We start from the raw sequence: 25,872 nt of genomic DNA, 5'->3' as shown, positions 1-25,872 counted from the left end.
CCATAGTGTGGGAAAAAATTTTTTCCAGCTGTTCCTCAGATAAAGGACTACTATCCAGAATATATAAAGAACTCAAAAAAATCAGACCCCCCCCCCCCAGATTTAAAGACCCAGTCCAAAAACAGGCATCTGAAATGAATAGACACTTCTCAGATAAAGAAATAGAAACAGCAAATAAACAGATGAACACTTCCCCAGGGTTGGTGGCAGTCTAGACTGATGTAACCACTGTGGAAATCAGTGTGCAGATTCCTCAAAAAACTAAAACTAGGGGCTGGGGATTTAGCTCAGTGGTTTCGCTGCCTGCTGCGCAAGCGCAAGGACCCGAGTTCCATCCCTGGTACCAAAAACAAAAAACGAAAAAAACCAAAAAAAACTAAAACTAAAGGTTCCATTTAACCCAGCTGTTCTCCTTAGTATCTTCCAGAAAGAATTAAAAGCATCATACCACAGCAACATATGCACACTCGTGGTTATAGCAGCACAATTTGTAATAGCTAAATCTTGGAAACAACCCAAATGCCCATCAAGTGACAAATGGATAAAGAAGATTTGGGATTTTTTTTTTTTCATACAATGAAGTACTACTCTGTCGTAAAGAAGGATAAGCTTGAGATATTTTTAGCTAAATAGATGCACCTTGAGAACATACTGTTAAGTGAAATAAACCATAAACACATGTTTAAATACCACATTGTTTCTTTGATGTGAGAAACTGAAAGGTGGAAATAAGGACTAAAATGTACAGTAGATATTGGGAAATGGGAAGAAAATGTTCAAATGGAAAGGGGAACAAGGGAAGAGGGAGAGGGAAAGGAAGGAAGGGAAAAGAAACAAAAGTGAAAATAGAAGGAAAAAATGAAAACAAAGCTTTTTATGTATAGGGAGGGGGCCCAAGAGGAGAGAGGAATAGGAAAAAAAAAAGAAGAGGCAGTATATATCGTGTACAGGTGCAAATTCCCCATGATGAATGTTATCATTATGTATATCTAAAATGTACCAATAAATGTTTCACTTTAAAAAAAGCAAACTATACTAGTGATAATATTCTCTTTTTTTCAGGACTATTCTAAGTATTAAGTGAGGTAATGATGCAAGTGAAGTTCTTGCGCTTCATTGGGAGACCAACAACTTGGTAAATTTATTGGGTGGATATTTTTGTCCTGATAATAATAGCTAATGTTTATTGATGGCTTTCTGTTTGTCAGGCTTTGTTTTAAGGTCTTTGTGTATAAAAGGTAATGGTGGGAAACTGAGTCAGAGGAACAGATGAGGGTGAGAACTTTTTAGAACTTCAATGATAACAAACAACCAACATCGGCATGTGTGCCATAGGTTCGCCACCACATGCTGAAATGATGACATTAGGTATTCTGAGGGCTTTTTGTCTTGTCTAATAGCTGATAAGATGCATATTAGGATCAAGTCCTGTTTGCCCTGGCAGGGCTTGAATTTACAGGTCCTCCTGCTTCAGCTTTCCAGAGTGCTGGGATTATAGGCGTGTACCATCATGTATCGTTTGAAAAAGTACATTCTCGAAACTGTTGTTTTCAGGGTAAGAATATCATAGCCTGCTTTTGGAAAACCTTCCACAATATTCAAGTTGCATAACAGACTTCAGTATTTCTCTTAGGTCATTTACCATTCCTTCCCTTAATTATTGTTTGAACTGGAGGACAGAGGAAGGTTATGCCATTTGACTTTATTCACAAAGAATCTGAATTCTGGGTCTACTGAGTTTAAGGGTGTGTCTCTCGGGCTGTATCAATTTATGGAGAATAACATGAATATTAATTGTAGAGAGAAAACCTACTGAAACTGACTTTGAAAATTTGAAAGCAAAAAGACTGGGAAGGGATTTTATTATTAAAGAGCAAATAAATAGCATAAAACCTTGCTATTTTAACATCTGTTATAAAATGTCAAATGTGCAAGGAAAAATTCTACTTTGGTAGAATACCATATACATCTTATTAGGATTTAGGAATTGTTAATATTTGTCATATTTGTTTCAAGTATTCTTTAATGGATGTATTTTTAAGCAAATAATGGATACAATACTTTATCACCAACTACTTAGTTATCTCTTAAAAATAGGAGGTTTTTTTATATAGCAAAGGTACCATTTTCATATCTAGCAAGATTAACAATTTCTTTATTTTTTTTCATGCAAACATTTCAAACTTGAAAAAGAGTATAGTCCTTCTTCCTTCATCTGGACTCAGCAATTGTTAACATGTTGCCACATTTCTGTGGGTACCCCCTCCCCACTTCAAGCTAAACTATTTGGAATCAAGTTAGTGGCAACATGAGATTTCATCATAAATACTTTAGTGTGCATCTCTTGAGAGAAAGAGCATTCTTTTATACAGTAACAAATACTTTTATTGCACCCAAATGTGTGGTTGAATGAGGGGCCTTGTGTATGCAAGGCAAGTGCTCTACTGCTAAGCTATACTCCCAAGTCCTAAAATATTTTTCAAAGACTTAGACTGATATCATACATGATCTATGATTAAGTTAGGTTAAACTTTTTGAGAAAATACAACAAATGATTTTTGTAAATTTCTCATTGTACCATGTCAAGGCAGAAAGTTTCTAAATAGCATTTAATACCTAGTATATACTCAAATATCCCCCAATTTCTCAGATATTTTGTCACATTGGATTGCTTAAACCAAGTATTATATGTCATTTTTTTTAAGAGTAGGAAGAATTTAGAAAGATAGCTTCTGTCTAAGAGAGATAGAAGGGGTGATATCGGACAAATAGATGTTATTCCCATCATGCTAGATGTTGGATATGCTGAGTTCATCCACACAATGGAGGTTAAGAGTAGGAAAATTTATTGGAGAATAGGAATGGGAGATAAGAATAGCTCCTGGGAGACAGGAGGGGTCCAGAATGGGTTGCCCTATGTCACTTTTTAATTTAAAAAAATAATCTTATTTCCATTCTTTGTAAATGCCCAAGGTTTGTTCTTTCTGTTTGTTTTGAGTCAGGATCTTGCTATGCATCCCAGGCTGGCCTTGAACTCTCCACCCTCCTGAGTGCTGGGATTACCATCGTAGGCCACCATGCCTGGCTAAGATCTTAGGTTCATTCTTTTGCCTGTGCTGGGTGAAAAATATATCCCTGAATATATCTGAAAGAAGGGCAGTAATTTCTTAGTTACTTTGAAAACCAAACCCGAATTTTTGTAGAAAAATATATAAATCACAAATATACTGCTGGATAAATTTTCATAAAGTGACACACCCACATAAGCAGCTCCTGGATCAAGAACCGGGACTATCTCAGCTTCAAGAAGTGCCCTTCCTGGTCCCTTCCAGACCCTCCAGTCCCCCTGAGTGACCACTTCCCTGACATCCAGGCTGTGGGCTCATTTGCTTGTTGAAGATTACTTCTGTTGCCCTCAGAGGGAAAGTACACAGTAGAGAAGCCATAAAAGACATATACATTTTAATTATGAATTATGAAAGCCTACCTTCAAAGACATTTTAAATGATATACTGTATACATTTTCACACAAAATAATTCCCACAACAATGTTTTACATAATGGTTTCATTCAATGGCTGTCCCTAATTCCTGAGAATTGGGATTGAGTCCAAAACGCTAAAGGTTAAATTATCAATAGAACTCAAAGGACATTTTGTTTCCATTTGTATAAATCGTTTAATGTGCTTTAAGTCCCTGCATATGTTAACAATGGAGGCAGTGAATTACAGGGGAGCTTAGCAAGGCATTCTTAGCAGCAGCCTCTGAAGAAATTCAGGAAAAGAGCAACTCTTTTCACTGAAAGAAATTATTTTAATTAGTAACTCTCAAAGGATAATAAACAGTCAAAAAATTCTGCAATCTCCAGTTTGGGGACAAGTAATTACAATGAACATGCAATTTAAAAAAATGAAAAGAATCTGGGATGAGGGCATGTTCAATCAATCAAATTGAGTAATTGCAGTATGAGGGCCTCATGACGGGTGTGTGGTACATTAGCACTGTGGAAATCACTCCTCCTGCATTTTAGTAAGAAATCCCCCAGACAGCACAGCGTGTGTGCAAGACTCTGAAATCCAAAGATGGTTTCTGTAGTCTTCTAGACTCTAGGCTGTGGGCTCTGCTGCTGCTTGTTGGTAAACTTTCTTCAGTGGCTGAACTGGGGGGAAAGGTGGTGGCATGCCGATTTGTGGTGTCCTCCACATAAATCAGGTCACATGCATCCTGAAACTGACATATGAGCGATACTGTGGTTGGTACACTGGTGTAACTTTGCTCTGGGTGCCTGGAGTTTTTTTAGGGGGGATAGGAATCCAGCTCCAATGGTGTGGTTTTCAATGAGGCATGCCCTAGTGACTGACATTAGTGGCACAGTGACTTGCTAAAGTTAGAAAGTAAGATTGAACAGCTGGGTTGATGGCCTCTTGCTAGGTTCCTACCAGTTGTTTCAAAGGATGGAAAGGAGCCACCCAGAGTGCTTTGCAGCAGCTGTGACCTCAAACCAAGCAAAGCTTTAAGTCAAAAGCACACTAAGAATAGATATGTGCAGTCTCCCAATTTTAAAGTAAGGAGGAAGATTATGAGTTTTCTGGGTACAAACAGCTCATGTCACTTCTTACACAAGTTTAGTTTCAAGTTATATGTAAATGCATTTTTTTTTATATATGTGTATATGTATGCATATATCACTATATAAGTACATAGCCTTCAGGTATTCCAATCTCTCTCTCTCTCTCTCTCTCTCTCTCTCTCTGTCTAATCTATATTAGTTTTGCTTTAGATGAATTTTGGGGTTTTTTTTTTGTACCGGGGATCAAACTCGGGTCCTTGCTCTTGCAAGGCAGGTGGTGGAACCACTGAGCTAAATCCCCTTTAGATGAATTGTCATTAGGATACTTTGGAACGAGGACTTCATAGCATCAAATGCACATTTGCCCAGTGACTCTCTATTGGAATTGCTTGTGGTTTCTTTGTTCTGATCAATTAGGTTTGAGAAATACTACTGTAATATATCTTACAGGATATTAATAGTTAAGTATAAAAAAGATTATACCTAGAATAAATTAGAGAAATATAATTTAAGCCCAAATCCTTTTATATTCATTTGTACTATATAACTTTTAGGAGGGAAATTCAGCATTCATTGTGTTCAAAAGCAAACTTAGGTGGTAACTGTAGAACCCTTTTGAGTACAGGGGTGTGAGGGATTGTATTCTCTTCTAAAGCTAATGCTCTGTAGGCTCTACTTGAAGTTCCCCACTCCACAACTGTATTTCATCAGAGACAATCTGGCTACGCCTGATCACAGAGACTATGTCAGAATGCCAGATGAGGCCCATTGATACAGGGATGTGAAGGACAGAATCAGAAATCGCTTCAGTGGCCACACAGCGGGTCAGTACTGATGACTCCCCATACGCCCACCTGAGTGTATATTTTCATTTTCATTTTTTTTTGTCAAAATAGTTACCATTTTAATCAGAATTTTCCAGGCTAAAGATCAATTTCCTGGCTCATTTTAGCCTCCTTGGTAGATCACGTTGATGAAAAGTTAATGTTCAAGAAACATTTTGGAGCAAATTAAGAAAATACAGGTAGTTCATTTCGATAGTCATATAGTTAGGTATCTATCAATTTCCCTTTGATGTCCTTTCACTGTAGCAGTAATAGGCTTCTTTTTTCTCTCATGAGGCAATACAAGTTAACTAACATTTGTACGTATTCTCATACTTTTGCATTAGTATTATATGTATTGTGTATCTGAGTATTCAAACATGAACCACTCAAAGAGTCATGTAAAATGACTGCAAATCCTTACACAGAATGAAGTCTGTCTTCTGCTAGAACTGTTTTTTACTTCATAGTGCATCACAAAGATGCACTTTGTGTAAATGTTAAAAATGTAAAATACGGCCACTGTGTTCACTCTTGCATGGTGGCCGCCCTCAGGCTGTAGGAGAGTGGTGGCAAGCCTCCAGCTCGAGTGCCACAGCGGGCTGTTTGTATCATTGAAAGCTCTAAAAGGTTCACCATCCCTGCTGTAGTGTACTTATTTTCCTACTTTTACTTGGCCCCAACTTTCTCTTCAGAGCCTGTTTCTTTTCTTACCTTTAATAAAGTTTTGCTACTGTTAAGAAAAATGTAAAATATTACGAAACCTAAACGTTAATAGCTTAGAAAAATTGTAATTTACCTCTTCTCTTTTTCCTTTGTACAAATAATTACACAGGACAGATGATTGTTCATTTTGAACTTCAGTTAAGTGTTTTTAAGGTATTATGGATTGTGCTCATCAACCCCAGTTGAATATTTCCCCTAGTAATCAATAAATAATAAAAACGAAAGGCAAGAGGGAAGGAGGGGACAAAAACAAACAAGTAACCCCCCTAAAACAAACAAACAAAGCAAAGCAAAAGGCAAGTCAGCCTGAAACTTATGGTTGGGGCCAGGCTTCTGAAGGACTAGCCCAGGTTCCTGCAATGGTCACAGCACATTCTGTTGCCATCCTTGAATCTTCAAATCTGCCTTCTGAGTCCTTTTATCTCCTCTTTCGAGGTCCTAATGAAGAACTGTTTTGTATTTGTTCTGTTTTTTAAAGTAGTACTTCTATTTCTCCCTCCTTTCTCCCTAATATCAACTACAGGAGCACATGGAACTAACTTACTTACTGTCCTGAGAGTCTTTCTTCCTGATGGAATGGGCCTGATTGAAACTAGGCCATGTAAAGGTCGGCTTCCTAGGCAAATTTACCTCCTGTGTGACTTGAGGGACAGTGCGGGAAGGGGGTAGGTTTGGGAAGCAAGAGGAAGACCGACTGCAGGAAACATCCCAGCCCAAAGTCAGGCTGTCAGCACTCTGGCTGTTCACCCCCGTTGGTCCTTACTTCCTGGTGGTCCAGGTTACGTGTGTCAACCTCTGGGTGCACAAGGGCAGTGTCCTATCATGGCTGAGCCCTGTCTGCCTGTCAAGATAAGAGTTGATCTACCGCATAGAAACTACTCTGATCTACCGCATGGAAACTAAGGACTAAATCATTTAATTTGTTCCAACTGAGATTCTCGATCTTAAAAATGGAGATTAATATACCTATTATATGATGATGTTAATTTTTGAAACTATGAAATGCTGTGTTAATGTCAACTATAATTATCACACATTACCATGATTGTCATGAACATTATAACTAATAGTGTGGCTAATATGAATCATTATTACCACAACTATCCTTATGAATATTAGTACCAACTCATTCATTCATTCATTCATTCATTTCTTAGGCAAACATTTCTTTATTGTGTGTCTACTATACTATCTGGACTCATGGTGTGTAGTACTGGTAGTCTCAGTCAGCCAGTTTCCTGAATGGGACAGGAATGAATTGATGATTTAATTTGTTTTAGATGATATTGCAGGATTCTCTAGCATGCATGTCCTTCCTGGGACAAGAACAAATTTTTCTGAAGGAGTTCCTATGAGTACTTATTGATAAAGACATTTAATATGTGAATAAGACTCCTCTGATTCAGTTGATGTTGAAAAGCAAAACGATTTCCTGATGTAAACCCATTCATCCATTGCTTTATTCAGCCATCTGTTCCAAGAGTAGATTTCCAGCATCCACTGAATGTCATGCCTTCTGCGCTCAATCCACAGTTGGAACTGCTGAGAATCTGACAGCTTATATGGCATTTCCTCCAATTTTAACCCCATTAAAAAAGTCTCATGGAAAAGAAAAAATCTGAGGGCCGGGGATTTAGCTCAGTGGTTTTGCTGCCTGCTGCGCAAGTGCAAGGACCCAAGTTCCATCTCTGGTACCGATAAAAGAAAGAAAAAATCTGAATGTATCCTCTAATGAAAATACCATTTCCTCTAACAGTTACGGTCAATATCCTGCTTCAGTCCCTGCACAGGTTCCACTCCAAGTCAATGGGACTGCGTAAAGCATATGGAGGCAGGACGTGCCTCATGGTGAGATGAGAAGGAGCCTCGCGGCTGGTTATCAGGCTAAATTTAAACTGTTTTTGGTGTGTACATCATTAATGTGGGGGTGAAATATACAGCTGCAAGGGCAGGTTTCTTCCTTTAATAAAAAAAATTAAGTTGGGAAGGATAAGAAGAAAGCAAGCCCAGTTACAAGAGGCATGTGTTTTCTTTCATAAGAACACCCAAAGATATTTTATCCTAATCTTTCTAGATACAATAAATGTCTCTCCTTCTGGATTAGGCAGATGACAGCAATAACAGTGCTGCAGCTGGGAGTCTCCGAAGCTGACAGGTGCTGGATATAAGCTGCCCTGCATTGTCCTGTGAAGTACGCACAGTGCAGAATGATAGGCCCGGCTTGGCCTGCCCAAGGAGGGGGCTGGGCTGCCCCTGTGTCTGTGACCGCCTCCTTCGGATGCCCTCTCTCACTTAGACAGCTGCCAGAAGCAGCCAGAAAGTATAGCTTAATTATAGAATTTCCCTGATCCTCTTTTATCCCTTCTTTCTACTGCCTTTTCCTTGCTCCCTTTTGTGCTTCTCTCTGGTTCCGAGCACCTTTAGCCTATGCACTCTTGAGAGTATTATGGTGGCGCCTTTTCCAACCCGAGGTTAAAGGACTGACAAGACTTTCAAATCTACACTCTAGCTGTGGAATTATTTTCAGAGGCTGTAATTAGCAAGCACAGGTTCAAATGTGGAATGCAATGTTATTTTTTAAGTAGGATGTGGGCTCAGTTGGGGGGAGGATAGCTTTCTGATTTTTTTTCTGATTAGAAAGGTAATGCTTATGGTACAAAGTGAAGAAAGTGCAAGAAATCTAGTCTACTTCCTCCTCATTCATGTGTTTTTTATTAACCAAAGTGGGACTATTTTCACTCAGCAATATATTGTGGATATTGTAACATTTTGACACAGATTTATGCCATTTTTAATGACTTTTCAGTCTTTCATTTTCTGAACTATAACAATTTAATATTGAAACAGAGCTTCAAGGGCCATTCTGACATGGACCTTTGCATACTTTTTGTATTAGTTTGGAATTGTGACTCTGATTTATAAGGGTGTGAAATGAGACTATTTCTCTTGCATTAAAGAAATCTGAAATGTGGCAGTTAAGGAGCTGGTGTGAAGGCACCTCAAGCCCCCTGTCTCTGCTTAATTGTTCTTATGAGTGGCTTCTGTTCCCCGTGACTCAAAAGAACCTTGTAGCTCTAGGCATCATGTCACTATTCCAAGCTGGAGGAAAGAGGAAGGATAGAAAATATGTCTATGTTTCCTTCCCTTTGAAGAACTTCCCTAGCTAGGTGCACACTTGTAATAATAGCACTCAGGAGGCTGAGGCAGGAGGATAGTGAGCTGGGCCAGCCTGGGCTGGCCAGCCTGGGCTAACCAGCCTGGACTACATAGCTGGACCTGTCTCCTTCCCTAAAGTACCACACGACATTTGTGTGTATCGTCTAGAACTTAGGCCTTTGACCAGATCTAGCACCTAGAGCAGGAGCAGATGTTCCAAAGCAGCCAGCATCTCTTCCATCCCTGTTGTTTCCTCAGTGTAATTTTCTTGGAAGTGGAATTGCTGGATCAAACTTTTTCAAAACTTTTATAATGTACTGATAAACTGTCCTCCAGAAAGTCTAGGGATATGTGAGTGACCTTAGTGAGTTTGCAGGTTCTTTCATGGCATTTGATGAACATTTTTAAAGCTATTTTCCGGACAGTGTATTTTTTTCTTTTGTTTGAATCAGACTTTCTGCAGCGGGTAAGATGGAGGTTTATGCTGTGTATAATTTTTTTTTTCCTCAAAAGTTACATCTGTACCACTAGGGCCTTCATTCCGAGTGTGTGAGGGCAGCTACCTGAAAATTTCAGTGTGTTATTCACATTTGTTTCTGCTACTTTTAATAATAAAACCTATTTCGAGGCTGCCAATTGAATAAGTAAACTCACCAAACTGAGATGGCTCTTACGTTGAAAAGTGTCCCTGTCAGTGTAATCAAAGGCATGGCGGAAAAGCTGCTTCTCCCTAGTCAGTGTTTAGATGCGTTTGGTTTCCTGGATACACCGTGGCAGGGCTGAGGCAGCTCTACAGATGAAGACACTGCCTGCCTGGGCCTCTTTCCTACTGGGTGAGAGTATTCTCCTGTTTCCTCCTTCACATCAAAGATATCTAGGGTCTCCATTATTGCTAAAATCCTACTGCTTCAGCATAGACATTGTCAACAAATTTGGTGCTACTTCATCCAAGGGAAAAAAAGGTTTTCTTTTTACCCTCGAATACCACTCAGCACAACACTTCTGACACCAGACTCTCAGCAGACACCACTGGGTATCCTGTGATACAATTCAGTTCTAAGGGCTAGGGAGTGGCTCAGCAGTAAGCGCTTGCCTCAGATGTGTGAGGTCCTGAGTTCAATACTCAGTGTCATAGAAAAGAAACAGTTCTGACACTGTCTTCCTGGAGACAGCTGGAGGTTAAGGGCTCCCCCCCTTCCGATACCAGTCACAAACTCCAGGGTGTGACCTGTGCTGCTCTTTGTTTAATAAGAAAAGTTAAAGCAGTAGTACCTTTTTTATTAACATCCACTCCTGGGTACAGAGCTACTCTATTTGGAGTTTGTGTGAACATGGGTTGTTTAAAATGACAGTACATTTAGGCCAAATTTGTTTTTCCTTCCACTTATTTTCAGCAAAGTCGCAGAAGCTTCAAATCTTGCATTTCTGTGCCTAGACCGTACCCCCACCTTTCAGAACCATTACCTCCTTGTAAATAGTTAAAACATTAAATTAGACTAAAGCTTCTTGAACATTTCTCTGTTAGGAAACGTGGAAAGCTGTTATATATTCTTTTACTAATATTCAGTCCTATCATGTTTGTACTTCAAGCTGAAAGCTCTTTTTACTTTAAATGTGAGACTGAAAATGTAGTGCTGACATGAGATGCTCGTTACCACCGAGGCATTTATCAAGGCACTCAAGGAATCACATCCTTGGCCTTTTTCACACTAGATAAAGAGTTACTATTATTAGAATGCAAAATAAATAAATAACCCCACCAAAACCCAAACCAGACCAAACCAAAACACCAAAGAGGTTGGGGGAATTGTCTGAGATTTGTAATTAACTAGATCTTCTGTGTTTAATATTTTTGTCTCAGGATCAGGTATTTCTTAGATACTATGATTATATGAAATAAAATATATGTGTAGTTTTTGCAGTAAATGGATATCTGCCATCATTTCCCCCCATTTTCTTGGGTTCTTTGTACCTGGGGTAGAGGTTTACAGGTTTTTTTGCATTCAAATTACTCAGATCTCTTTTAATAGTTTGGATAGCTTTTCATAAGGGAAAGGAAGAGAAATAATGTTTATAGTCTCGTATATTTGGCAGAGTGCTTGGTGCTTTACTTCTTTTTAAAAATTTTATTATTACTGTTCCTTAACTTGTTATTTGATTGTTATTTTTCCTCCCTTTTGGAGGAACCAAGGATTAGAGGTGTTAAGTTACAGTATGTTTGTTTGTTTTGTAGTGGAGATTGAATCCAGGGCCTCTACACTGAGTTATGTCTTTAGTCCTTTTTAGTTTTTGAGACTGTGTGTGGCTGAGTTGCCAGGGCTGGGTTTCTCTTGCCTCGACTCCCCGAGTGTGCTGGGATTACAATGGTCTCTTAAACAGTTAATAGCAGAGGTAAAATTCAAATCCACTGTACCATTTTGTCACATTTGGGTGATACTTTTTGACCAAAGATGCCAAGAAATACATGTAAAGAAACATTACAGACTGGGTTTGAGATATAAAGAAGCATCAGCAGTCCTGCCCGAAGATTACTTCCAAAGAAAGGTCCCCAGTGGCGTCTAAAGCCTAGTGATCCCTTTTGAAGCCTCAGTTTTTGTTTTCAGTCCTAATTATTTCTTAGAAAATGGGATCCTGACTCTGAAAATTGCCTCTAGTCTCTCTTCAGTCTCCAGAATTCATACCAACCTTTTTGTTTATTTGTTTTTTTAAGTCCACTTGTATCATGCCTTTCAATGCACAGAAAGAGTCTCTGAAAGCCTGAGCCTGTTGCTCATCTTCTTCCTAAAATTAAAAAAACAAAACCAACAAAAAGAATTGAATCTCTTCACACAAACAGAGGAGAAGCCAGACTAACCCAAAAGAATTTTTGGTGGCTTTACCCTCTCTTTTTGGTCAAGTGACATTTAATTCATTTGGCCCCATTAGAAAGAAGAGAAAAGAGGGCAGCCGCAGTTTTAGCTTCCAGCTATTTTACTCTTGGAGTGGCTTAGGAGAAGCCAAGAGGTGCGTCAATGTCCCGTTTAAGAACAACTGGAAAAACAACATGTTAAAAACATGTGTCAGACACAGACAGCCTGGAAAAACAATTTTCAAAGCATTTTAGCATTTAGAGTAGTTCAGTGGCTTAAAAACAAACTGCTTTTTAAAATTGACTGTGGGATTAAAGCTGTTTCCCAGATGTCAGAAAGAGCCGATATGGTTGATGTATCTAAAGTACAGCTCTTGCAGCAGAATATTAGGCCCTTGAGTGTTTACAATTAAAAAAAAACCACTAGAGTCTATGCTCTTAACCCCCATACCACTCATTATTTCACGCCTGCCATGTCCTACCCTTTTGACTGTCAGCTCCCTGAGGGCCAGGAAATTGCAGGCCCAAAGGCATGCTGAAGTGGCGTGAATTCAACATCGCACTCCTGCCAGTTCCTCCACACATTGGGGGACAGCACTGCTTCATGGGGAGCTCGGCAATAGAAACAGTACCATCTCCTAACCCTGACTGCACCTGACTCACTGAGAGATATCATACAAACAAAGCTTACTGCACTGTGCATTTAAAGGATTTTCACCACACTCCATATTTGCAAAAGGTCATTTTTGTTGTGGTGGTGGTGGTGATACCAGGAATCAAACCAAAGGACTCATGCATGCAAGGCAAGTGCTCTACCACGGAGCTACATCCCAGGTCTAGAAAATGATTTTGGAACCTGAGTCCCCGTGGAAGATGTAACCCCAGTGTAAATGTCAAATGAGTAGATTTCATTTCTTATTGGTAGTGAACTTCATCTTTTCTCTGCTTCTCCTCATTCTGATTCATTGTTTTTGTTTGTGAGGAAAATGAAAAGTAGAATAAAGACTCTACGAAGTATATTTTGTCATTGATATCTGGAAGTATGAAAATTGAGTGAAATAAACTCATACATTGTTCAATTCCAATGCAAGAATCTTAAGGTGTTTAATAAATTTTTAATAGCATTATTAATCCTGATACAAGAAGAGGAAACAAAATGCTGAGTGTTGATAATAAAATTGTGAAACAGCAAAAAGTTCTTCCATAGGGTTCTTGGCCTAAGTCAAGCAAACAAGAACTTCTAGACCTTTTCTGTTTCTTGTTTTTTCAGGGATTAGGAAAAAATGAGGTTAAGCAAGAATTTGGCTCGGATTGCAGAGGCAAGGTCAGAATTGCCAGTGTTGGGTGATGTTGGGGAGCTGGAGCAGATGACGGGGTGTCTCTCGCACAATGGCTGAACTGCTCACCCTCTGCAGTGATTCATGCTGTGAGGCTGTGTGGATGAGTCACCCTTTTCCCAAAATGGTTTTCTCCAAGAAATGACACATTCATAGTGTCCTTTTCTTTCTCACTCCCGGCACAAAATGCTGGTAAATAAACTCCTGCAGGAACCACGGATATTAAGATCTTACAGTTCCCTAGGCGGCTCTCACTGCTTCTTTGGTCCTGGCCTACAGCCACTCAGTTCGACTCCTTCTCTGTTCTGACTAAGGAGATTCAGGCTGAATGAGTCTGCAGAAAAGCCTGTGGCGCTCAGTGGAAAGGATTTAAGGTAGACAGATCTCCACAGCTGGCCACGGCGGAAGTCCTCTTCACACTGCTGCTGCTGCTAATTTAAACAAGTGAAGGCTTCTTGGCAAGGCTGTGATGGAAGTAAGGGATTAGAGCCTGGTAGTTAAAAATACAATCCCTGCCATTCATTTGGAATTCCAGAGAACTCTGAAATTTTTTGAATTGGCAAGTGAATGGTGGAGACCGGAAGCATGCACCAAAATAATGCTTCTGGTTTTGTATCATCTTTTATTAGAAGATCCTAAACCTCTTCTTTTTATAAATGAGTTATTATTCCTGTGTCATAGACTGCGGCTATGTTTGATGAACTGGCTAAGCGAAAATCTAACCGGAACCTTTTAACTAGAAATTCTTTGTGGTTTTCAAGAAAGATGAGCTTTCTCATCATATTTCTGTTATGTGAACAGTCACCTGTATTGTATGGCACAATGGTCAGTTTTTATTCCTTTGGGATTTAAACTGAATGTTTTACTAATGGAGGTGTCATTTATGTACATTTGCAGCATGACTTTTACCTGTTTTATTCTACTACATTTGAATAGCAGGGGACGGTGCTGTGTGCTGTGTGGGATTTAGACTGATTGGAAGAATTGTAATCAGTTACGAAAGCTGCTTTGGGACAGAGAATCTGTTGGGGTGACAAAAGGAAGAATGACCATTAGAGGGAGACTGATCTCTTTAGAAATACAGTACAGTGAAACATAGTCTTTGTATCTGTTTAGGCATGTGAAGAGGTAGTACTTTATTTTTGATTCTCAATGTATGGAAATTCAAAAGCAAACTTTTATTATCCAAGTGGACTGATAGGCTTAAGCAGAGGGGGAGAATATGCTGGAGGGCAACTGATCTTCCTGTTAGGAACAAGATCAAGCCAGGTTGCCAGTTTAGCTGCAGACTGTGAGCTGAGGCTGAGAATCCACAGCAATGTCGATGCCCACTGGTATGGGACCCCACTGTGGTGGGCTACCACTCTGCTCACTCCTGAGTGTGGCCTTCTGGTTGTAGGTGACAACTGTACTTGGAGAAATAGTGTGCATTTGGGCCTGGGAGAATTAATAAGCATATACACCAGTTGATTCTGTTCTCTGGTGTCAGTCAGAAGAGCTAAGTAAGTGCCTTTGGCCAAAAAGCAAAACAAAACAAAAGGAAGTACAAGAAATACAAGCATAAGATATGCCATTTTCTAGGTTGTGAAATTTAAACAGGTACACATTACTAGATTAGACTGAAAGACATATAGTATCTTTCCCTGAAATACAACAGAAAAGTAAGTCAGTTTTGCATATTTATGTTTTAATTCTAATTGGGAAAAATTTCAAAACATTAATGTAAGTCTTGGGCAAGTCTCCTTGCCGTCTGGGATGGGATTAAAAATTGGCAGAGCATTTGTTGTCTGCTGACAATGGGTCAAATTTACTTGGCAAGCCCTATCTGAGAATTTATCAACCTCATCCAAATCTGTTTTAATTTCCATTTTTAACATGAGTGGGTCCTATTGGACCAGCTCACAAAAATCAAGTTGCAAAGCTATTTCATTTAGCTATTTTTAAGCAAATTGTCTTTGGTATATACATTTGATGTAACCTTAATAGAGTAGTGAACTGACCTAGCAGATAAAAAAGTCTTTAAAATCTGATTTTCTAATGTATGAAAATTGAATCTGGCTGCAGTGGCACACACCTGTAATCCCAGCCACTTGGGAGGCTGGAAGGATTGATTGCAAGTTCAAGCCCAGTCTGAGAAACCTAGTGAGACTGAGAGATGTAGCTCATTGGTAGAGCACCCTGGAGTTCAGTCCCTAGTACCACCACCACAACAAAAAAGGAATAAAATATGAAAATTTACCTATACCCTAAATTGGGCTTGTAAATATCATAGGGGTTGCAAAAGTTTATTTTTCAAATGCCTGCTGTGTGCAGAGCACTTTACTGTGCTCCAGGGTCACCAGAAGAACATATATTCCATAGCAAGAGAAATGATAACTCTAAAAATAAGAGGGAGGAACAGGTTAAAGAGAAACTTCATCAAGGAGATGAAGGAAGACAAGTAGCATTGAAAGGAACTGAGTCCTGAACCACTCGCTTGGCCTTAGTGTTATGACCCAGGCTGCCTTTCAACTGCCATCTCTTTGGTGTGTTTCTCCTTAACTGCCTTGCTAGGCTGTGGCTGAGGGAAAGAGGCAGGTTGGAGCTTGCCCTTAAGTCTTGTCCTGACATCTCTGTTGATGGTGATGTCTGACACTAATTGGAAACCCCAATATGTTAAGGAAGAGGAGATGGAGGGGATGGGTAGTAAAAAAAAGACAAAACATTTAAAGACAATCTTTGCCTTGTGAAATAAACAACACAGTAAGAATTCTAATTTTTTTCAAAACAAAGTGCTTGTGTCATTCCTATTTTTATATCTTTGTACGCTTCCAGCAATACAAATTGTATTACATAGGCCTTCTTTATTTCAGAAAGTCTTTGTCATGTGGCTTCCCTCCATAAAGTTAGTGTAATGGGTCAAGAACTGGAGGGTAAATTCATCCCAAACACCAAGCCTTTTCCTGGGTGGCTTGAAGCTGGTAGATTCTATTTTTACAGATAAGATTTTACCTTTGCCTTTAATGGTTTTGCTGCTAGTCAGGATTTTATATTTAAAAGGTACTTTTCGTTTTTATCTCTACCCAGTGCACCACGCACCATACAGAGTAGGTATAGGCCATGGTTGTTTAATGAACTTGACCCAAAAGTTGCGAATACTGAGCAAGTGAACTTGGGAACCCTGGTGAACTGGTCCAGAAACCTGTCAGTGACTTTGCTGGTCTTAAGATTCCCAGAGCAGACCTGTTTTACCCTCACAGAGAGGTTTTGGCATATTTGTTTGACATTTTTCTTTCTTTTAACTTTGTCTTATGAGATGGGTGCTGAGCCTAGGATGGATTAAATGACTTGTTCTGAACAGGATCAGAGCTAGTATTAAAGTCCAAGTTCCCAGGTACAAGTGACTCCCAGGAGTCAGGTCTTTGCAGATTCTGCAAGGCCACTCTGGCAGTATGACTGTGTCCGAGACATGGCCGTGTGAGTAGAGCTTTTATTTCATGGGTGGTGAAGACTCAGGGCCCAGGGGTGTCCTGGATCCCAGATATTCTTGTGATATGAGGGTAGAGAATGGGAGAAGAAAGAAAAGAGAAGAAGGAAAGAAGGCAAGCTAGATAGATTTGGGGAGAGGAAACCCACAGGCCATTGCCTCATCTAGGGGAAAGGTCAGGAAGGAGGTAGCAGTGGCTGGAGAGGAGGAAACCAGCAAAAATAACAATTCCTTCACTCCCCCATGGCAGGGGCCAGTCCCTGAGGGCCGAGGGGGTGGTGACAGGGAGGGTAAGAGTGCTGCCCATGCCACTACAGCAACATTTTAAACTCTAAAACACAGAATTAACCAAATTAGTAAAAATGGCTTTCTAAATGTCTTTATTGAAGACAGTATTAATTCACAGGGAAAACTGGTCTCACACACAGTTTTCAGTAAGCCAAGTATCTTCTCAGAGAAGCACTGGCCTTGTGAGCTACTTTCTTTTCCTTTTTTTTTTTTTCCAGACAGGGTCTCACTATGTAGTCAAGGCTGGCCTTGAACTTGCAGCAGTCTGAGTCCTGGCACTACAGGCGTGCACCACCACACCTGGTTGAAGGTCTTTTCTGACCCGGGCAGCTGTGGGACAGAGCCTCACTGTGGTGGAAGCCAGAAGCTGGGCTGTGAAAGAAGGAGGCCATGTGGAAATGGGAAATAGTGATCTAGGGGCCTTCAGCGGAAAGAGGATGTCTGCTCCCCATTAGATTTATGTTGGGCAGTGGTGGCAAACCTATGGCACATGAACCGCAGCAGGCTGTTTGTATCATGGAAAGCTATAAAAGATTCGCCATCACTGGTTGTGGGTACATTTTAGTACCATGTGATGCTGAAGGCCTGTCATGTAAACCCCTTGTGGGGGATTTTTTTTAAGTCTAGGAAAAAAATTTTGCTGTCAAGAGAAATTTTCCTTTCCCTTAGGATCTTGTACTCTTTTTCTTTATAAGTGACATTGGGCCAAGTAATTGATTCCATTTCTTTTCTTATTTGGGGCATGCTGAATGAAGATAATGGGCCAAATTTGTGGTTTATCTTTAGTAACTTTTTTTTTTTTTTGGTACTTGGGATTTAACTCAGGGCCTTTGTACTGAGCTACATCTCCAGCCCTTGTGTGTTTGTTTGTTTGTTTGTTTGGAGACAAGATCTCACTGTGAAGCCCAGGCTTGCCTCAAATTTTCTATGGTCTTCTTGGCTCAACCTCCCAAGGGCTGAGATTATATGCATGTACCACCACACCCTGCTTCTTTTTTTTTTTTTTAATTTTTATATTTTATTTTGAGACAAGGTCTGCTAACCTGCTAAATTGTCCGGACTGGGCTGGAATTTATGATCCCCCTGCGTCAGCCTCCCAGAGTGCTCTTATTGTAGGCATACACCACTTCAGTAACCTTTAGTACCCTGTGGCCTGGACATTCATGTATCAATTGTCCTTTTTCTTTTTTTGTACTTTCATGCGTATTTTGACTTTTAGGTTATGAAAACAATCCAGAGTCCCTGATAAAAACCAGCAAAGTACAAAGGAGTTTAGATAAGGAAAGAAAAAAAATTCTTTCTTTGTTCCATTTTCAATGTGAAAACTATAAATAGCATATGTTGATGGAATGCACATAGAATAGGTAGATTAAATATATATTTGTGTGTGCATATATGTTGATTCCTGAGATATGCTACACTTTTAAAACAGCAGGAAATTTTTTCTTAAATTAGACCCAGGAGGGGAATGAAGACCGGAAAGAGGTGGGAATGGTAGGGAAGTAGGGATTAATGGAGCTAAACTTCAGGTCCTGGCAAGCAGCAGGTTACACAGAGAAACAGGAGAGAGGAAGTGATGTCTGTAAGACAGAGGGAGAGAGATGAGACAGGAGAATGAAAGTGAATGGCATCCTTTGAGCCTGGAGAGGAGAGGGGAGAGCCAGAGCCCTAGGCTCAAAATGAGTTGAACAAATAGAATTTGTTTTCAAATCAAATCATCAGTGGTGCATTAAGTGCCTCTTGGGAGCGATACAGCATCCCTTGCTTTCTGTATGCTGCCTGGGAGCCACTTCAGAGGCACGGAAGTCAGGCCTTACCAAGTTGACTGCTCTGCTGAGGCTGGGAATTTCAGTGGCTTTCTTCTGTGAGCTGTAGAAGAGCACTGAGAACTGCTCATGAAAGAAAGGCTCCTCTCACACTTGAGTCTTTGGGGAATACAGTGAGTGACACTTTAATTAACAAATCTGCTGGGAACAAAACCCCTTTAAGAGTGTTGGCCAGTGTGGAGTTGGAAGGGTGGGCTGTAGAAGCTCCCATGGCACAGTGGGAGTTCTGGGGCCTCAAGCTGTGGGGTGAATTCTTCATCTTTGGGATCTGATCTATCAGGATGAGGGCAGGAGTACCCTCTCTGAAGACTCGAGCTCTGTCCCAGGGAACAGGCTGGCAGGCTGCGGTGGCACTCCTTAGGTAGCTGGGCTCATCCACCACTTCCAGTATGGGCTTTTTGGACTTTCCTGTTTCTTCCATGATCAGGAGCCACAGCCTGTTTGTTCATGATGAGAGGACAGAGGAGCCAGCATTTGGGAATCCATCATTCTAGCTCCTGCATGATTCCTCCCTCTGGTAGCTGAATTTCCCTCCCTCTGTGTGTAATGCTGGGGATTGAACCCAGGGCCTTTACACTGAGTTACATCCCCAGCTCTTTTCTTTTTGTATTTTTATCTTGAGACAGAGTCTTCCTAGGTTGCCCAGGCTGGGCTCAAAACTTGCAGTGCTCCTGCCCCTGCCTCCCAGAGTGCTGGGATCACAGGTGTGTGTCACTTCACTGGGCTTGGTAGCTGAATTTCTGGTGACAACTGACTATGTATCTTCCGGCAAGCAGTATATATTGCTGCATCTCACTCTGAAGTATATTTGGGCACTGATGTCAGTTCTAACACAACTTCAATATCTCCGGTGTCATGGAGCCTGAAAAGGTTCATGAAACACAGCAGGACTCCCCTGTTATGGTCCCAGAGAGGCTTGTGATTATGTAGGATTTGCCCAACTTGGGAAGCATTTTTTTTTTTTTAGTTAGAATGGGCCCTGGAGGAATAATCAGTTTCTTAGCTCTAATTTCTTTGCTGAAGAGAGTTTACTTAACTCTGACATTGTCATCAATTAGTTTCTCTGTCTAGAAGCCTATAACAAATGTCCTGAGGCTGAGTTTACTGAGCCCAAAGGTAGAATGAGGATTTTATGAAAGCTTTCAACAGAGTTACTGTGGCAAAACTGAAGACACAAATGAGACCTTGTCATTCTCATTCTTTTAAAGCTTAGGGAAATGGTTCTTATTCTTTAATTCAGTCTTTCTCTGTATTCTTTTTTTTTTTGGTTGTTCTTTTTTTTCATACCGGAGATCGAACCCCAGACTTGGTGCTTGTGCTGCAGGTGCCAGAACCACTGAGCTAAATCCCCGGCCCTCTGTATTCTTTTTCTTACAAAATAGTCCTGGTCCTTTCATTTTTACTTTAGCTCATTTTTGACTAATTTTTCTCTCTTGGGAAGATTGATGATCACGCTTACAGTATTGACACTCAACAGTTGATCTGAACTCTCCTCGCCTTCTCAAGGCTGTTTTTTTTTTTTTGAAACAGGGTCTCACTATGTAGTTAAGGCTGGCCTTGAACTCACTGTGTGACCCAGGCTGACCTGAAACTCACAGTAATTCTCCTGTCTCATCCTCCTGAGAGCTGGGATTACAGGTGTGTGCCACCACACCTGGCTTTGACTCTCTTGTTTTGGTCCTGGGAATTGAACCCAGGGACTCTTGTGCAAGGCACTCTATAGCTGACCTTTATAAAATCATGCTTATTTAAAGATCTTGGGAAAACATCCAAGTCTGCACACAAGACAGTGAAAGAGTTCCCTAGGATAATACCTTCAAGTCTTGGATGAAGAATCCAATAGCAGCATTTCAATGTGTGGAAACAACAGAAAACAAGATAAATATAACTTAAGTGCAGGGAAGTTTCTAGACCTAGGATTAAACCAAGTGATAGTAATAGTTGTTTCTTACATCAGCGATTCAAAAGAGGCCATTGTTACTCAAAATTAAGATGTTGCTGGGAATGGTTATACATGTTTGTAATCTTAATGTACTTGAGGCTGAGTCTGGGTGCTGCAGCCTGGGCTACATAGTGAGTTCAAGGTCAGTCTAGGTTACACAAGGATACTCTGCTTCAACAAATAATCTCCCCAGAAAATTAGGGTGTGTTTAACAGAAAAAAAAAATCATACTACTTTTCTTATGTGTTGAAGGGTCAGTGGTGTGTGGGATTTAACAGGGAAGAGGCAAACCCAGTCATAAGGCCAGAACAAAGGGCTAGCTTTCAATTTCTTCTATCAAATTTTGACTTTGTTGAATATAAAATGGTCTATGCTCCAGCACTCTGCAGGGCTGAGGCAAAAGAATCACAAGTTCAAGCCTAGCCTGGGCAACTTCGTGATTTAGCAAGATTGTCTCAAAAAAATGAATGAATAAATGAATGGATGGATGGATGAATATTAAATAATAAATAAATAAATAAATAGGGCTGGAGATATAGCTCACTGTGAAGACCCTGGGTCCAGTCTCCAGTATGTCAAAAGAAAAAAATTTCTAAAGCAAAATAGGGGTGCTAGATGAATCTATTTATTTTTCAAAAAGACTTACAAGGCTGGGTGTGGGTGTAACTCAGTGGCAGAGCATTTGCCTAATATGTTTGAAGCCTGGATTGCATCTCTAGGATTAAAAAAGATGGTGTGTGTGCGTGTGTGTGTGTGTGTGTGTGTGTGTGTGTGTGTGTGTTTGATGGAGTGAGGCGGAATCTGGGAGGCAGTAAAATTGCCTTCTAATGTGTTTCGGGAGGCAGTACTCTGTACTAGAAACCTTGGGCCAAAGTTCTTGGGCTTGCTTCTCTGACATGAGGTCATAATAACAAATGTTCGAAGTTGTATATGATCATCTTGCCTCAGTAAAGGACCTGTTTCTCCACCATCATTCCAAACTTGCTTACCCTGCTAGCTCATTTCCTACTACGCTGTCCTCTGGTGTGGACACCCTTCCTATCTGTGGTAGATTCTAGCTGCTAGAGGGTTTGGGGCATTGCCCTAGTGGGCCCTGAAGTGCCATGCTCCTAGTGCGAGCTCTGCACTGTTATGGTAGGGGACTGAGGGCAGCAGAGGGAGTGTGGTTGTGTCACTTCCCCAAGTGGGGAGATCCTGGGGGCCAAAGGGGAAGGGGAGGGCACAGGTTCTGCTTTGGACAGGAGCCAGCCCCGTGGCATTTGTGAGTAGGTATAGGGAGGCACTGAGGAGCTGGTGAGCTCAGGCTTCTTGGGCTAATCATAGGCTTGTGTTCAGAGAGCCCTCCGCAAAATCCCCACTGTGACCCAACTGGGTCAGAGGGCTCAGTGGGCAAGTGTGTTCTCAGGTGAAACCAAACACCGTTTTCCAGCCACTTGTGAGCAGATCCAAAGGGAAGAAACAGTGTCACCTAAGGGCTGTGCTTTGATTGGTGATGATGATGGTCATGCTGACAATTTAAAAAAGTAATGAATTGTTTTCCTTCTTTTAGTCACATAGAAAAAATCACCACATGGCAAGACCCTAGGAAGGCGATGAATCAGCCCCTGAATCATCTGAGCCTCCACCCTGCCATCACTTCCACACCAGTGCCTCAGAGGGCCATGGCCGTGTCCCAGCCAAATCTGGGTAAGCCGCAAGCTTCAGCGTCCAGCTGAAGGGACCGTGTCCAGCTGAGGGGTCGGGGGCTCAGAGCAGCTCTGGTGTCTCCGTGCCTCTCTATGGACCCAGTGGTATCCTCTTCACCACATTATCCTCCTGCTTCTTGGCCTCTTTGGCTCATGACATGATTCCCTTGGCTTTACCCTGCAATTCTGGCATTCTCTCCAGTGGCCTGAATCAAGGCTGCTTTTGAAAATCACCTAGGCTTCCTGTCTTCATCTACACTAGGCAAGTAGGGCCGTACCCCTCTCTGTGAGTCTAGATTTAGAACACAGTGTGTCTGCAGCAGGGAAGGGAGGTGTTTTCATGCCTTCCCTCATTGAATCCTCAAAACCACCTCTCAGAAGTAACAATCCCCGTTGTGTGGACTAGGAAACCTTCCCAAAGTCCTAGAGCACGTGGATAGCAGAACTGGAGTTTGGACTTTGGTTCTTTTGACTTTAGAATGCAGTTAAAATGGACATGGTGGAGCATGTTTGTAATTCTAGTACTCTGGGAGGCTGAGGCAGGAGGACTGCAATTTTGAGCCCCGCCTGGGCAACTTAGCAACCAAGACCCTATTTCAAAATAAGAATTGAACCCGGAAGGGTTTTTTGATCCAGTCTCATGAAGAAATAGTAATGAATTATAACTACACCTGTAAAAACGAATGATAAAGTGGGAAGCAAAAAAAATTGTGTCAAAGTTGCTTTATCTACCGAGAAGATAAAGATTCACTCAGTGCTGTTAACCGTTGCATAAATTGCAAGTGGTTTCTCCCCAGACCTACCCCAGGGTAATATTTTTACTCAGTCCCAGTGTTCGTCTGTGACTTTTAGACTGAGAAGAGAATATTTTTTGCTTATTACTTTTACTTCAAAAACACTAAGGTTATGTCCACTGGAGGTAAGCACAAGTGAATGAAGTCTCTGCAGCCTCCAAAGTAGCCAGTTGTTGCTTAGTCATTTTCTCCCATCCCTTTGAGGGCTAAAAATAAAAAAAGAGGGCCAATTTTTGCTACTGTTTTCAGGCCGGGCATGGTGGCACATGCCTGCAATTCCAGTACTTGGGAGGATGAGGCAGGAGGATCACTGAATTCGAGGCCAGCCTAGGCTACATAGCAAGACCCTTTCTCCAAAAAGAATGGGAGGGGGGTTGTTGCTGTTTTCAGATAACTTTCCATTTAAGATTCGATATCCAGAGACTGCTTTATTCACAGAACAGTTAATTTTAGGGAGTAAAAAGAGACGCTTGCTGGATTTTTCAGGAATAAACAGGATAAAAAGGGAAGTATTATTCCTGGACTCCCTTGCCTGCCTCTTACTATGCTTAGCCAGAGTGAGTCTGAGCTCAAGTAGACTGGAGCTCTTCCAGGTGTCTGCACCTTCTGGTCAATGCTTGAAGGTGTGCGTTATATCCAAAGAGCAGATTTCGTGGGGAAACCTCTGTTGTGTTCCTTCTCCCACTAGGATAAGCCAAAGCTTCCCATTAATCATTTGTCACAAATATATATTAGCATGCACACAGAAAGCAGGCTCCGCTGTAGTGAAGAAGCCTCAAATTAGGTGACATTAGACTAGTCCATGATTTCTATCACTATTTAACTTTCATTAAAAATTCTACAAACTTATTATTATTACAGTTTAGACCTTAAATATTTTTTTTTTTGGTGCTGGGGATTGATCTCAGGGCCTCACATATGATACATGTGCTGTACAACTGCACTACTGCATCCCTGGACCTTAGCTTTGTAATCAATTAAAGTTGGAAAAAAATCTTTCATGAGACAGAATGGTAAAAAAGAATCTGACATTCTTCTAGAAGGTGCTTCTAGGAAGCATTCAGTGTTTCCAGTTTCGTGGTGTGGTACCCACACAAATGCTAGCACATGATGCCTGCTGTTTTGTACCTTACTCTTCTTGCTTTTATATCCACACTCATGGAACTTCCTCATTCTTTCTAGAAAATGCCTAATAGTCCAACATACTGATATACTATAAATAGTTTATTTAATAGCTCCCACCTCATGGACATTTATGTTTCCAGTGTGTTGCTAGTATACAAAATATGGGCTCAGTGTGCTTAGTCATGCTTTTTTATGCATTTTTTTTTTTTGGTATGGGGGATCAAACTCGACCTTGCACTTGCAAGGCAGGCGTGGCACCACTGAGCTAAATCCCCAGCCATTATGCACTATTTTTAATTTAAAAAGATTATACTAGTCAGCCAGGTATGGTGGCACACACCTGTAATCTCAGCACTTGGGAGGCTGAGGCAGGATTGCAGGTCGGGGCCAGCCTGTGTGACATAGAGTTCAAGGCCAGCTGTCTCCCTCCACCCCCAAATTGTACAAGTGCGAAGGAGACTAAATTAAGGTTGTTGAATGCTTAAGTTTATATCAAAGGCAGATGAGGGTTAGCCTGCACGTGCACTCACACTAGAAGTCCCATTGTACTGGTAAAGTTTGTCTAAAGAAGTTGTAATCTAAACATTCTGAAACATATTTACTTGTAGCCGAGTAAAATACCATACTTTCCAGAATTCTAATAAGTTGAGGTAGTGAATTTCTTAAGACACACATTCTGGGATTTTTCCAACAATGTTCGAGTACTTGCTTAGAGTGCCTTGTCTATAGACAATCACAGCTGTGTCCCAAGATGGAAATTTAACCAAGAAATGCCAAGTAAGTTCTAAAGATCAGGAGAAAATTTAGAGTTACAATGCACTCCTAATATTTAAATGATTTACTCAAAATATTTCATGTTAAATTTCAGCTCTGCTTGTGGTTCATACTCCTTATCATTAAATCTTTAAGATAAAAAGAGCAGATCCTTTTTCTCTTTTCCTTGTTCTGTTTTTCAATCGCGTTCCTTATTCTTAAAATTAGAACTTTCATACTTTTCAGTGGAATGTAACTGACAAATAAGCAAGCTTAAGTGATAGGTTCCATTTAGTAAGAGGTATGCATGTGAAAATGACATTAATTACATTACTCTCTGATGATAGATTTAATACCTTTTTAAAGCTAATATGATGTATTTCTAGAGTGTAATGTAATTGGTGACATAGTTAAACATACACGAGAACTGAATCTCCTTTTCATTGAGGTCCTTTATTTTCTCTAGGTTAGGTAGATGGACCTGGGAGCCAGGCTACTAGAATCTGCATCTTGGCTCTGTTAATTGTCAGTTT

At 40.7% G+C, this 25,872-nt stretch overlaps 1 protein-coding gene across 4 annotated transcripts in view; it reads left to right on the top strand.

Moving 5' to 3' along the window:
* Positions 1-25,872, top strand: part of Wwtr1 (WW domain containing transcription regulator 1) — a 152,120-nt gene that overhangs the window by 64,448 nt on the left and 61,800 nt on the right. For all 4 annotated transcript variants that reach the window (XM_004834436.4, XM_004834435.3, XM_021252994.2 and 1 more), the window contains one exon: positions 22,532-22,668. In XM_004834436.4, the coding sequence (XP_004834493.2) occupies positions 22,532-22,668 (137 nt within the window). The remainder of the gene's footprint in view (positions 1-22,531; positions 22,669-25,872) is intronic.

Source organism: Heterocephalus glaber, unplaced genomic scaffold, assembly GCF_053883595.1.
Source record: "Heterocephalus glaber isolate CG9 unplaced genomic scaffold, H.glaber_assembly_v1.0 deba00001504, whole genome shotgun sequence".
Lineage (NCBI taxonomy): Eukaryota > Metazoa > Chordata > Mammalia > Rodentia > Bathyergidae > Heterocephalus > Heterocephalus glaber.
This window is presented reverse-complemented; position numbering and strand designations above follow the sequence as displayed.